Source organism: Felis catus, chromosome B4 (assembly GCF_018350175.1).
Source record: "Felis catus isolate Fca126 chromosome B4, F.catus_Fca126_mat1.0, whole genome shotgun sequence".
NCBI classification, from domain to species: domain Eukaryota; kingdom Metazoa; phylum Chordata; class Mammalia; order Carnivora; family Felidae; genus Felis; species Felis catus.
The window spans coordinates 35603695-35617467 of record NC_058374.1 but is presented as its reverse complement, the minus strand read 5'-3'; the positions used below and the strand labels follow the sequence as shown (position 1 = coordinate 35617467).

Sequence of the window (13773 nt, the reverse complement as noted above, 5' to 3'; positions counted from 1 at the left end):
TCTACATATGACCACAATGGCACACAAATATCAATTTGGGAGTTACAAATAAGTTTTAGCAAGTAGGCAAATTCGCAAATACAGAATCTATGAATAATGAGAATCGACTATATTGATCATGAGAGGGCCTAGAGCCCCACCAAGCCCTCTGTATTGATTGGATTTTCCACATGCACCTCCCTCTGTGTGCTTTACATTACTGAATACTGGCCCTAGCTCTCTATTCCACCTCTCACTTTTCACATTGGCCATTGCTGTGAAGAGCTGTGCTCCTGCCTTATAACAAATGCCATGGCTATGGCTGATTGTCTGGCCAGCTCTGGTCCCTGGGCCCAGCACAGCCCATCAGGCTGGGGCTTCATGTCTTCATTAGTTCAGTCCCCAGAGCAGGCACATGGCTAGCATCCAGGCAAGGAGATAAAGCGAACCAGAAAATCCCTTACTGCGTGGGATCTGGAGAGAGAAACTGTGACTCACCTTCCATCCAGCCACAAGCCTAGTTATACCCCTCACACTATAGGAGCCAAAGGGAGCCAGAAGGACTTCAGATCCAGTCCTGCCTCTTCTCCATTCCCTTCACACCCCCAATACAACCTCATGGATATTTATGTAAGTTCCCCAGAGTCTTGGAGTATGGATGATGAACTTTCATTCCATGGGGCAAATGCTGTAACATAAGACTGGATCGATTGTCCCTACTCCAGTTTGATTCCAACCCTGTTCTCCTGACTCCAGAAGGATGGGTAGTTGTCTTGTAACTAGAACTTGAGACCTCTGCAAAATAATCCAAAAGAGCTAAAGTGAACCCATAACTATTAAGTCACCTTACAACTCCAAACCCATTCCACAGAAAAGGAATGGGGAATGCAAATGTATGAGGGCATAATGATAGTCCAGAGAAGGGTCCTGGAAGCACAGCTATTGGAGTGGATTTGCATGGGGAAGGAACTACCATATGAGGTGACCATCTCTAGAGACAAGCCTACAACCCAGGTGGTATGCCCAGATATAGGGGGCATATCCAAGCTCATCCGCAACAGCAAAAGGGGGGAGGGAACAAAGCAAGGCAAAGCTTCCATCTTCATTTTGAGCTGTCAATCTGGTTGCTTTTCCCTGGCATTAAACTTCCTTGGAAGAAAATGAAGGTACTGCCAGTTGGCAGGAAGCCGGAGAAAGAGCAAGTTCAATCCAATTAGAACTGGATTCAATCAAATTTAAGAAGAAAATTCCATCCAAAGCAGAGCATCATTAAGACAGCAGTTCAAGAAAACTCATTAGCTTGAGAGCCCCCGCATCTCCCAATTAAAAAATTCCCTAGACCACTCCTTGTCCTAACCCCTTTTCACCATAAAAATAGTGAATGCTAAAAATCTGTACGCTCTGAGGCCATATAAGCAAAATGCAAATACTAAATAGATAGTGGATGTGGTGACAGAGGCACCTCTACAGGACTGAATGGATTCAGGCGCTGAGCTTTTGTCCCTCTGTGATTTGTTGCTGTGCCCTTCCTTCCAAGGTGCCTTTCCTTAGTGTGGCTTGTGCCTTCAAGGTGATTGCTACAGCCTCCTGCCCTGAACTAGGCCTTTACTGGTAAGAGAAGGAAGAATCAGGTCTCTGTGAACTAACCAAGATGCCCAGTACATGTCACACATACACATACACATACACATACACACACCACCACCACCACCACCAAGGGCCCCATTTCCCATTGACTAAATATCAAAGACGAAAATGCTCCTATAGTCCTATTTTAGAAGAAAAGGCATTAAGAGCTCAGAACTAGCCCTCTTGAATATCTCCTTCTGCTGCCAGCCCCTTTCTTGCTAGAAAGTGCATTTGAAGTCAGAGAGAAAATAAGAACAGAATCAGAAAATAGGAAAGAAATACCAATTTTGTCAGAAATTTTTCAGTATGCCCTTCTTTCAGTAAATCCCAATCCAATTCCAATTTCTACTCATGATTACTTTAAACTGAATGCATCATTTAACTTTTATATCATCTTTCTTTTATATATTTTTCCATTCTGATTACATTTCTTTTTTAACATAAAGGGCAGCCCCCAGGACATTTTCTTGTGTTTGGAGTCCTCATTTGTCTCCTCGTGGGGAAGAACTTTCTCTAGATTAGAAATCCTTCCAGGCATGTTAAAAGTGGCAAAACGAGCTCTAGTAGTAAGAATAGAGATTAAGGAGGTTAAATCTCCTGGGCCTTAAATCAGTGGTGTACTGGTAAATATTTACCAATCGGCTCTGCAGGGAGAAAAAGCTCTAGTTTGTAGCATTTTGCCAATTTCCATGGTGTAAATATTCCCACCGTGGCCAATTTCAAGCCACAAGGAGATATCAGTGAAGCTAGAGCAGCAAAGAGCTGTGTGTGGTGGGCTCCCAGGAGCCAGTGCGGGTGAGTGGGCTTTGGCACACCACCAGTCCTAACACCTTTGTCATCCAGAGATGTTTGTAAGGCTTTCCAGTGGCCACCCAATTCCAGGGGAAAATGAAAGTGCATGGTCCAAAACTGTCATGGAGGTTTTAAGTGACTGTTTGAAAAGGGTTTCCAGGTCACTGGAGTACAGTCACTATTAAAAGACAAAGTCTGTGACCGTGATCTAAGAATAATGAAATGGACTTTATCCGTTACTTTGTACTCTGGTGGCCTGTGTCAAGAATGTCCGCTTCAGTGACTTTCTGTTTATGTGAGAGTGAAGACAAAGCCTGGGATGAGAGAATGCTGTCTGTAGAAAGCAGGGGCAGGTGGGCAGGTCTCCTGGTGCAAAGAGAAGAAATTAATCCCTTTATTTCCTCTTATCTCCATCTCTCCTTCCCACCCACCTGGCCCTCTTCCTCTGTGTGCTCCCCTACCCTGCCACTCCACTCTCTCTTGCCAGAGAGTTTTCCAAAGAGAGAGAGAAGGCCAAGGCTCGGGGAGACTTCCAGAAGCTGCGAGAGAAGCAGCAGCTGGAAGAGGACCTGAAGGGCTACCTGGACTGGATCACCCAGGCAGAGGACATCGACCCTGAGAACGAGGACGAAGGCATGGATGAGGAGAAGCCCCGAAACAGTGAGCAGATGTCCTGTCTTGGGCTGGGTTCTGGGAGAGGGAGGGGACAGAGTCCAGAACAGTGAAACCTTCTACCACCAACTTGTCCTTACAGTTTGTCTACCTGGAGCAACATTTGTAGCATTGATTATGATCATTTCTGCTCATAGAAATCAGTCACAGATGGGAAATAATAGCTGTTGATCTGTAAAGCCTCATATTCCTTTTAGAATCCAAGGAGTCTAAAAGACAGTTGAGATTTTGCTAAGGTGGACTCTTTTTTTTTTTTTTTTTTTTTTTTTTTTTTTTGATCAGACATCCTCCTCCAGGCTCCATCTCTTTGGGCAGGGGTTAGATTATGGTCTTCCCATTAGAGTTTTAAAATCCCTACTGTGTAGGAATGTATGTACATATATATCCTAACACACATATGTGTGTCTAACATGTGAGTCCAGTTTCTTGTCCTTGTGAGTAGGCATTAATTATGTCCATTGTGTTCAAACCCCTCCCCAGTTGATTTCTTTGTGTTTCTACTCATTAGTAACTGAATTCTAATTGGGAATCTGGGAGAAGGAGCAGGTGCAGGGAAAAGAGAAGAAGACAGTCAAAGATGAGAACAAAGAACAGAATGTCTGCTCCCTCATTTCAGAGACTGATTTAACTATCATCTATCAACTATTCCCTTTCTAATAACTCTGCTCAAGATGAAAATACAAAATTAAAACACACAAACAACAAGGGACTGGTAACAACATAAATTAACAACCTGAAGAGACCCTTATGCTCTACTAAGTAGTTTGGCAAGTTGGAAGGCAACACCTTTGATGGATTGTAACAGTGAGCAATAATGCCATTGAGGGTTGTTCTGGAAGAATGCCTGGCACCTAATTTTATACTGTTAATGGTACTGTGGAGTAGTTGAACAGTTGGTGGACTGAATGGTTTGGTGAATAGATAAGTTGACCTGTGAGTGACAGAGAAGCTTACCTCAAAGACACAGGAAATGGCATCTTGGCTCCTCTCTTCACCTTGAGTCAGGGTGGAACACCTAACTCATGAGTAATGGCGATGAACATATTTCTTCCCATGTTATTAAAAATGTTCAGTATCCACTACTTGCTAAGCAATTAATTGCCATCTACATAGACATATAGTTCTCCTGTTCTCTGGCTAACGCAAGAGCTTCCATGGAGAAGTATGCTGCTTCCTGCCTTGCCCATTAAGTGAAAAAATTCTAAGGAATTTCCAGTAGGAAGTATTCTTTGCTGCTGGAGCAGATCACATTGACAAGACCCATCCACCCACCATCTGGCTAAACTTTGGGAAGAGCATACTGAACTGCCTACCCCAATGGGCAAAGTTTCTGCCAAATTTTCATAAGCTCAAACATGGATGAAATCAAACTCTGGAGACTGTTGTGCCTCTCACCTCATACTCTTTCCTCATGGCTGGAGAAGACTTTTGGGTCTACTTCTCATCCTCAGCCAACCTGTCCTCGGAGGACAGAATGAGAACCTGGCTCCTTCAGTTGTGGAGATGGTGGTGGAACAGTTCTAGGGAATGAGGCAAGGGAATATGTATCGAAAAAGCAAGATATAGAGAGTAAAATAGACATTTGCAATGAAGTGAATGTGAGAGACTTAGGAACGGAGCCAGAAAATGGGGCCAAAGGACTGTCTATTGGGGAAGTCCAATTAAAAGCAGAATTGATGTGATTAAATTATTAAGGAGTTGGCAACGAAAAGATCTGCAGAAAAGGCAAGTGTGTGGCTTAGTATCTATATTCTCTTCTTCAGAACTTCATAGTTTGCCCTTCAAAACAAATAGGAGGAGAGAAATGCTGTTACAAATTACACGTATGTTTCAATTAAAGTAACATCTTAGCCTTTGAAATTGTTAAAAGATTACAGGTTAGTGTACTTACCAGTTCTTTTCATCTCAAAAATTAGGTGGTCATTTAAAAAAACAAAAAGGTATCATCACTCTTCATCAATGACCCCAGCAACTTTCAGGCAGAATCCCTGTCAGCACTTACAAAATGCCACTGGTGGTGGGCACCAGTGAGATGGAGCTGTCTCCAGCACAGGGACAGTTTAATGGCACATTCCATTGTAGCTGGGCTTACATAAAGGGGCCCAATTACTCATTTTTTCTAGGAAAAGCTGCAAAACCACTGAGGAAGTAGAAGGAACAGGGATTGGAAAGACAACAGAGAGAAAGGGCATAGTTGAGAAGCATGTCTCTAAGTAATTAGAGTAAATGATGTTTCCAGTGAAAATATATGCAAAAACCTATTCTAGTTCATTCTTTCCTCCCTCCTTCTGTCCATCACAATTCAGGGCAACTCTGTGCCAGGCACTTTTTAGGCCCTGGGGGTATAGTAGAGTCCTCATTTACTGATACAGGGAAGATGGGGAGAGAAAAGATGTCAGGGCAGGAATATCATGAAAACCATTGTAGACCTTTAAGTTTGAAATGTCCATTAGACTTCCAAGTGGAGATGTTGAGTGAACAACTGGGATAAATCTAAGTCTGGGGAAAAGGTCTGGGACAGAATTATAATTTGCAGAGTCATCATTAGCCTAGCTGCCATACTAGGGTGTAGTATAGACAGAAGTAAGACGCATTCCAAGAACCTGGGCCCCAGTGATGTTTGGAAATAGGGGTGATGAGGAGTAACCAGCTAAGGGAGACTTAGACAGGCACTGCCAGACAGGAGGAAAAGTGAAGGAGGGTCCGTGCTGCTCAGAGGTCAAGCAAAGTGAGCGCCAAAAGCGAATCATTGAGCTTAGCAATGTGGAGGTCACCGTTGCCTCAGCAAGAGCAAGTGGGTGAAATGGTTAGGGTCAAAGCTTAAGGGCAAATCAGAGTCTTCTTTCATGAATCTCTTGAGTTTAGCTACTTCACAGAATGGTATCAAGCATTGTTTGAAGACCCTCTGTTGTTGGCATGACCTAGCTGTCAGCCATCTAAGTGTTTCCAGAAAGAGGAGAGGAGGAGACTCATGTAATCCATCCTGCATGTGACCCTAAGAGGTTAGTGTCTAAAGGCCAACCTTGCATTATATCCCCATCTATAGTCATTTCAGTACTAGGCATTGCCTCTGCCACTGGTTACAGACAGCCTTAGGAGAAGGAGAAAATTACACTCATGAAGTGTTTCTGGGCCCAAAAGAGGTGAAGCAAGCAGGGGGTAGGCTTGTGCACTGTTGCTTCTGTGTCACTTCCAAAGCAGGCAGCCACATGTGTCTTAGCCTTCAAGCCCTGATCCTCTCGGGTAAAGACCAGGGTAATGCAGAGGCCTTCCCTCTCCCTCCAAGCAGCAATGAACATCCCTTTTGAAGGCACCACTTAGAAAACTATCACTGCTGCACAGAGCCCACTGGTAGAGATGTGCTGCTCCAAGAGACAGGGCCCTTTTTCCAGCTTCAATATTGAATCTAATAGAAGGCCAGTCGTTAGAGAGAAGCCATAGAGAAAGAGATAAAGTCAGAAATTTCTTCTTTCTTTTTCTCCTCAAGATCAAAAAATGCATTTATTAAATATCTACCCATATGGGAATCTCTGTCTCATATCATTAAGACATTTTAAATGCAGTCCCAGCCCTCTAAAGCTTGCAGTCTGACAGACATTTATGTGGATGAGCATATAAAAGACAGACAGACGGTGGAAGTGAAACATTGAATTTCCACATAGATAAGCAGGATTAAATATTTACACCAGTGGTATTCAGTTATGTGACTCGGGAGCCACTTTTCCAATCATCATTACCCGACAGAGCCGCATGACTGCTACATGCCCTGCAGAGTCTGGGATAGTGTACTATTGAAATACAGAAATCTGAGGACTTATGAGAGCAGCAGGTTGCCCACAAAAAGGCCCCATGTGGCTCAAGAGCAGTAATCTGAAAATCACTGATTTATGTTGTACACATGTCAAGGGCATGTGCATCATTATTTCAACTTTTTTTTTTTTCTTACAATTTAATCCATATAGTCAGTATTTACCATGGACTTAGCTCATGGTCAGGGGTTACCACACGTCTAGATTTTTGTGACAGAATCCCACCAAGCATCTGGCTCAGATTGCATGAGATGAAACATTAACAACTGTTTTTTCCTTGACTCCATTATTTTGTACCCTTTAATTACCATGTGTGAGAGGGCTGTCCTGACCCCATGCTGCTCAGTGACAGCGGACTGTGCAGACCCCAGATAACTCTTGCTCCCCCACCCCCGTTAATTCCCAGCTGGTCCAAACAAGGGCCCTAAAACTTTAGTGTTGGAATGTGGCCTGAGATAAGGTGAAGAAACTGGAGTCCAAGATAGGAACAGCTCACTTGAGCTGATTATTGGAGAGGGCAGGACTCAGAGCCGGGTCCCCTGATTCACCATTCAGGACTCTCCACCACACCATGATGCTCCTCACAGAAGCCTTGTCAGATGGTTCTCCCCAATTGTCCCTCACTCCTCCCATAGCACTTGGGATGTGTCCCCCTCTTCGCATGCCTGCTAGGCTACACTGTGAGGTCCTCAGCCAGCTGCTCTTAATTCACCCTGTGTCCCTACTTCTTGACAAATCCCTGGGCTTGGAAATATTACTGCACATATAATGCAAGTGATTTACAAGAGTTTGTGAGTCCCTGTCCATAAGCAAGTTTTGGCAAAGGATCTTCCACCTTGCCCTGGGCTGTTAGGACACAGAAGCCCTGACCATCACAGCTACTTCGTTCTGTCTGTTCAGAAGTGACTTTCTTGTGGCATAATTGATGACTGTCTTTTGGAGTACTTTCATATATACATCTGTTGTCCATTAGCTCTGAATCATTCTCCACTCTTGCAAAGTGTCATTTGAAGCCAGGCAAATGAGCATGGAACCCACATAAGCAAGGACAGTGGCAAGGTAGAAGGATTGCAGTGTCATGGAAAGGTGTGGGGAGCTCTTGAGAAATGAGAGAGAGCTGTGCCCTGAAGATGCCAGTGTCTAGTGGGAGTTGCTATACACCAGGGCTCTGCAGTGACACTATTTCATGGATTCTCTGGCTCCAGTGGTAGCATTGTGTGTGGTACCTCCCTTAGGGGGGTCATGTCATAACAAAGACCCAGGCGGGTGTTTCCATAGGTAGCCATCTGCCTTTGGAGCACAATCTGGCTGCTGTGCTGTCTGGCCCTGCAAGTTTATAGATGCCATTGTCCCAGCCCTGGGAACAGTGGAAGAGCTGCATGAGGGGTGGTATTGAACATAAGTGAGAAGTTGAACATAGCAATTTCAGTGAGCTGCCATATACTTCTTACAGCAAAACCAGTTTGGGGTAAAGCTTGTTAACCTTGAGCCATTACAATCTTCTCAGTGAATGATGGCTATATGCTTCTGGAGGAATGGAGAAGTAAAAGCCCCGTAGAACTTGACAGACTTTGATGGCCTGCCCGTGACCAGCCTTAGGTCAGTGTAAAGGTGCCTGACTGGTGTGTGAAGTTATAGGTTAATAACTGCTCCTGCTCTGGAAGCACATACGCACCCCTTCCCTACCCCTTACCCCCACCCACTCAGGGAGACTCCCAGTTCACACACCCTTTCAAGACAGAAGGAAGCTTCCTGCATCCTTGCAGGGCCCAGGGCTCTGTGGTGATGACATATGAAGGAGAAAAAGGCAAGCTGGGGGAGTACAAGAGCACACACAGGGTTATATCTTTAGGGGGGCTTATGCCAAAAATCAGTTACACCCAACAAGAAGACAAATGGTTACATTTACAGTGAGGAAAATAGTCAACACCAGCTGAGAAATGTACCAGAAGAGGGCTTCTTACACCTTTTTAGATCTAGCACCCATGGCAGCAAGCACTCAGCCAGGTACTTGCCAGGCAATGCTGCAGTTTCCTGGAGACACAAGATTACCCACTGAGCCACCAGATCACTCCTGCTGCTCTTGCCATGTGAAGGGATAAGTGGGAGCTGTCTTCCTGGGATCACTGGCCAACCGTGCACTCAGCAGGGGTAGAGCAAAGAGGCTGTTAGATCTTAAAGAACTGAGCAAGGCCAGGAGTCCTCGGTGGGGCCCCAGAGCCTGGAAGGTCCATTCCTACTCCAGTGCCTGAGAGAGAGCATCCTCTGCCTTCCAACCAGAGTTCCAGCCCAAACCAGCATCTTCCAAGCCTTCTTCTGTCTCTAGCAACTTCACTACCCTCCTGACTACAGGCCACTGGGCCAGAGGGCTTCTTCTTCCTCCCTCTTTCTCCCCACTCCTCCTCTTCTGTGATCCTTCCTCCATTCAGTCAACTGTCAGGTCTTATCAGTTCCTCCTGCCCCATGGAGAGTCCCCTCACCCCGTCCTTCCCTTTCTCTCCACCTCTCTTCCCCCAGGTAGTAACCATATGGCTGCCCTGCCCACCAGCCCCACTTCCATACACCCTGCATGATGTGGCCAAATTCATATTCCTAGAGCTGACATGTCAGTTTCCTGCTAGAAAGCTTTAAATGTCTCTGCACAACTGTAAAATAAAGCCTGAACATCTTCTCTCAGTATTGCCAGCACCTCTGATCTATCCCAGCCAATAGCTTGAGCATATCACTCTCTATTCATCCTCAGGAAAACTAGACTACTCTTTTTTTTTCCAAACAAAACAAAAGTTTTCCAAACAAAAGCTACTTTCTTGCTTCTGGACTTTGATGCATCTCTCCCTAAAATACCCTTTCCCTCCTCACCTCACTCAACTGCTCCAACCCTGCCTACCAGCTCAGTACCAGGAGCATGTCTTCAGTCCTCCCAGACTTTCCCTCTCAGGACAAGCACTGTCAGACACTCTTGACCTCTCCCCTGCTTCACCAGTGTGAGTAGAGATGGCCCAGCCCTCTTGTCATACAGAAAGCTCTTGGGAGGCAGAAAATATGCTTTACTAACTTCTTATTCATTCTCCCACTCAGCATCTAATACAGTGATTTATAATTAATAGACTACCCCTATCCAAAAAAGATTGAACCAAATTGAGTTGAATCCAAGTCTTTGGATCAAGAATATTAAAGTTTTATATATCTACATTGCTACCTACTTGGCCAAATACCCTTTGTCTAGTCTTAGCCATACTCAGAGTAGGCCCTCAGAGAATGTATCAGCATTGGAAGTCTGGGTAGAAATGATTTAGGGGTTAAGAAAGCGGGCCTAGATGAACAGCTGAAAGGAGGTAGAATTATAGGCCCACTGAAAGAAAAAGCTTGATGGCCAATGGATCAAGGGGGTGAGATCCTCCACTCCCACATTCTCTCCCTGAGGGGGAGTCATTGTGCTGAGGGGGTGCACAGCTTGTGCTTTTTGGATTATGAGATTGGATACTGGACACATATCAGCCCTCTATGGGCTCTCCTTGTTGAGGCAGGACAGAGCTAAGGGCATGACAGGGGACATGTCTTTTCCTTGCATGCAAGGGGGGAAAGACATAGATTATCTCATTTAATCTTCCCCAAGATCATCTTATGTAGATATTCATGTGCCATTTTATAGATGGAAGAACTGAGGCTCTGAGAAGTTCACTTGTTCATGTCCTATAGCTTGCACATTGCACCTAACCTCAGGTAGGTAGGCCTTGAGTCCAGTTCTGCTGACCCTGTACTATATACCTTTATACCCATATATTCCTTATACCATGATCTCTCCCCTCATATTGTGGTGACTGTCCTCCTCCTCCAGCCAGAAGGGTACTAGAAGAGGGCTTCTCTAACCCCCCAGAGGCCAGAGTAACCTTTTCTTCTCCTTCCTTATAGCATTTATTACCTTCAGTCTAATGGGCAAAGCAAGATAGAGGAAAGGGGGAGAGGGGAGGACAGCAGAGGGGAGAAAGTGGCAGGGAAAACTGATCTTAAATGTTAACATAAAGGGGCATGAGTTTGATGTTTAAAGAAAGAGAGAAAGGATGAGCTTTATGATTACAAGAATTATGTTTGAAGCATAACAGGAAGTGATGGCATTATCTTGCTCAAGCAAAAAAAAAAAAAGTTAACTGAGATCAAAAACTGTCCACTTGGGAGTGCCCGGCCAGCTCAGTTGGTTGAGTGTCTGACTCTTGATTTGATTTTGGCTCAGGTCATGATCCCAGAGTTGTGGGATCTAGCCCCGTGTCAGGCTTCTCTCTGAGCATGGAGCCTGCTTAAGATTCTCTCTCTCTCTCTCTCTCTCTCTCTCTCTCTCTCTTCCTCTGCTCCTCCACAGCTCATGCATGTGCTCTATCTCTCTCTGTCTCTGAAATATTTTTAAAAAACTATCCATTTGGGGTGGTGCCTGGCTGACTGAGTCAGTAGGACATGTGACTCTTGATCTCAGAGTCATGAGTTCAAGCCCCATGTTGGGCATGGAGCCTACTTAAAATATAAAATAAAATAAAATAAAATAAAATAAAATATGTTTAATCTTTAAAAAAAAAAAAACACGTCCATTTGGAATGGTTTAAGAGATAATCTTGCTTGAAAGAAAACATGAATATGACCTGTCAGAATTTCTTTCAGTTCAGGGCCCTTTGGGACTTGATTAAAGGATAGTGTTGTCAACCAGAATGCTCCAGGAACGGGGTATTCTAGCTCACTGACCATCTAGTCTCCTGCCTTGGCAAGTCCACTGTGAGGTACATGATATAGTTTGTCTCTGACAATGCAGGATTATGCAGTGCAATGGGGTCATCGCTTTCAAACCTCTGATAATCCTAGCAGCCTCGGCATTATAGAGGCCCAGAGGAAGAATCCTGGCCAGGGACAGCCTCACAGCAAGGAGTTCATATGTGGTGTTTTTGGAAAAGTCTTGTCACCTGCCTGAAACCACAAAACCCTTTGAACAGTGGATCTGCCCATTCAGCCTCGCCCAGGGTAGGTGCCCAGTAAAGTGCCGATTTTAATTTGGTGCTTTGCAAACAGATCGACACACCTGGGAGCTGGAAGTAGCTCAGCAAAGGGATCTAAGGGGAGATGAGGAATCCTAAATTTCCTTTGATCCACTTCTTCTGATAACCAGTGCTCAGCCTCCAAGCAGAACCACCCACAGTACAGTTGCCCTTGGCTCCTAACACCTATCCCTCCCTTCCTTCCACATAAACACTGACAGATAAAAGCCCCATGTCACATCAAGATATATTATCTGTCACAAGGCTGTTAGTGAAGGAGAAGGAGTGACAGCTCCTGCCTCTATCATGTGTGCTGATGTGGAAAATTATCATCTGGTAATGGAAGGAGATTAACCACGTACTATATTTCCATCATCAGGGTGTGTGGTAGGGGAGGCCAGCAGAAGGGGCACAGAAACTGTGATCACTGGCCTTATGGTAATGAACAGTTTTGGGGAGACCTCGTGGAGTCACACATGCTCACTTGAGAGAGACATTTGTGCGTTCATTCAACACATGTTTAACTACCAACTATCCGCTCAGAATACCAAGATAAATAAACACAGTCCATGTCCTAAGGGGACTTACAGCTTAGTTAAGGAGATAGATGCACACACAGGTTACAGCAGTGAGCTGAAGGTATGAAAAAGGTACTGGAGAAATACAGGAGAGAGGAAGTAGTATTTGGAAGAGGGTGGACAGGCCGCCTACCCAGGGAATGATTCTGGAGGGGTGCCATGTCAGTCAGGGTGGGCTAACTGTTGTCATAAGCAAATCGAGTCTCAATCACTTGACACAGTGAAGGTTACTTCTTGCTCCACAGTTCAGTGTGGGTTTGATATTGGTAGGAGGGGACATTCACCTCCACACAGTCTTTGAGGACCAGGCTTCTTCCTCCTGGCAGCTATACCACCCCTTGGGCCTCTACGGATCCCCTGCAAGTGACCAGAAGAAGAAGGAAGGGAGAGGAAGTATAGAGAGGCATTCGGGAAGCTTTGAAGACCAGGCCTAAAAGTGTGGGCATGGCTGCCATCCCCATCTCATCAGCCAAAATAGTTACCAGCTCCAGCTAGCTTCCAAGGGGCTGGGAAACATAGTCTAGCTAAGTTCCCAGGGGGGAAAGAACAACTAGAGTTGTGTGGACACGTGGCAGGAACTATGCTACAGACCAGAAGCAGTTCACAAGGCAAAAAAGATGAGAATGGACATTGTAAGCTGAGGGAGCCACATATATCAAGTATAGAGGCAAGTAATAGGAGGATGAAAACAAGGAAGAGGAGAAAGGAAAGGACCTGACTCTGGGGTGCAGGGGGAGAAACCAAAGACAAGCCAAGAAAGAAGACAGCCCTGGTTCCAGAGGGCTTCAGACATGGAGTTTATCCTGGGGATAAGGAGGGGGCACTGAAGAGACTTAAGCAGAGTTCACTGTTGAAAGGTCACCATGCTCTTAATGGGAACAAGTGGTTGGAGGGATGGAGAAGCTGCAAGCAGGGAGGTCGGTCATTTCAAGGGCTGATATAGCCAAAATGAGGGTGATAGAAGGGGAATGGAGTGCAAAGATGACTTTCCACCCATCTCCTGCATCCACCAGGACAGTCCTGGGGAATGACAGACCAAAATGTCTTTGGGATAAATATCCAGTAATTTACCAGACCCAGGGATGGTGGAGGGGTTGCAGCAGTGACCTGTCCCCGTGAAGGACTCCCCGTGGGAGCTAGTTTGTCATGTCTGGGAGCCCTGTCAACACTTGGCCCCTGCTGTTCAAGGCTTGTTTCTATCCACGACCATAAACACACCAACAAGCAGTCACTTTACCCTGAAAGGTTCCATGTGTAGAATTCAAGCGACTCTACCTCATTTAATCCCTGCCCTTG

At 45.2% G+C, this 13773-nt stretch overlaps 1 protein-coding gene across 40 annotated transcripts in view; it reads left to right on the top strand.

Annotated features, from left to right (window-relative positions):
* CACNA1C (calcium voltage-gated channel subunit alpha1 C) overlaps positions 1-13773 on the top strand; it is a 753388-nt gene that overhangs the window by 564029 nt on the left and 175586 nt on the right. For all 40 annotated transcript variants that reach the window (XM_045061160.1, XM_045061161.1, XM_045061174.1 and 37 more), the window contains exon 9: positions 2888-3060. In XM_045061160.1, the coding sequence (XP_044917095.1) occupies positions 2888-3060 (173 nt within the window). The remainder of the gene's footprint in view (positions 1-2887; positions 3061-13773) is intronic.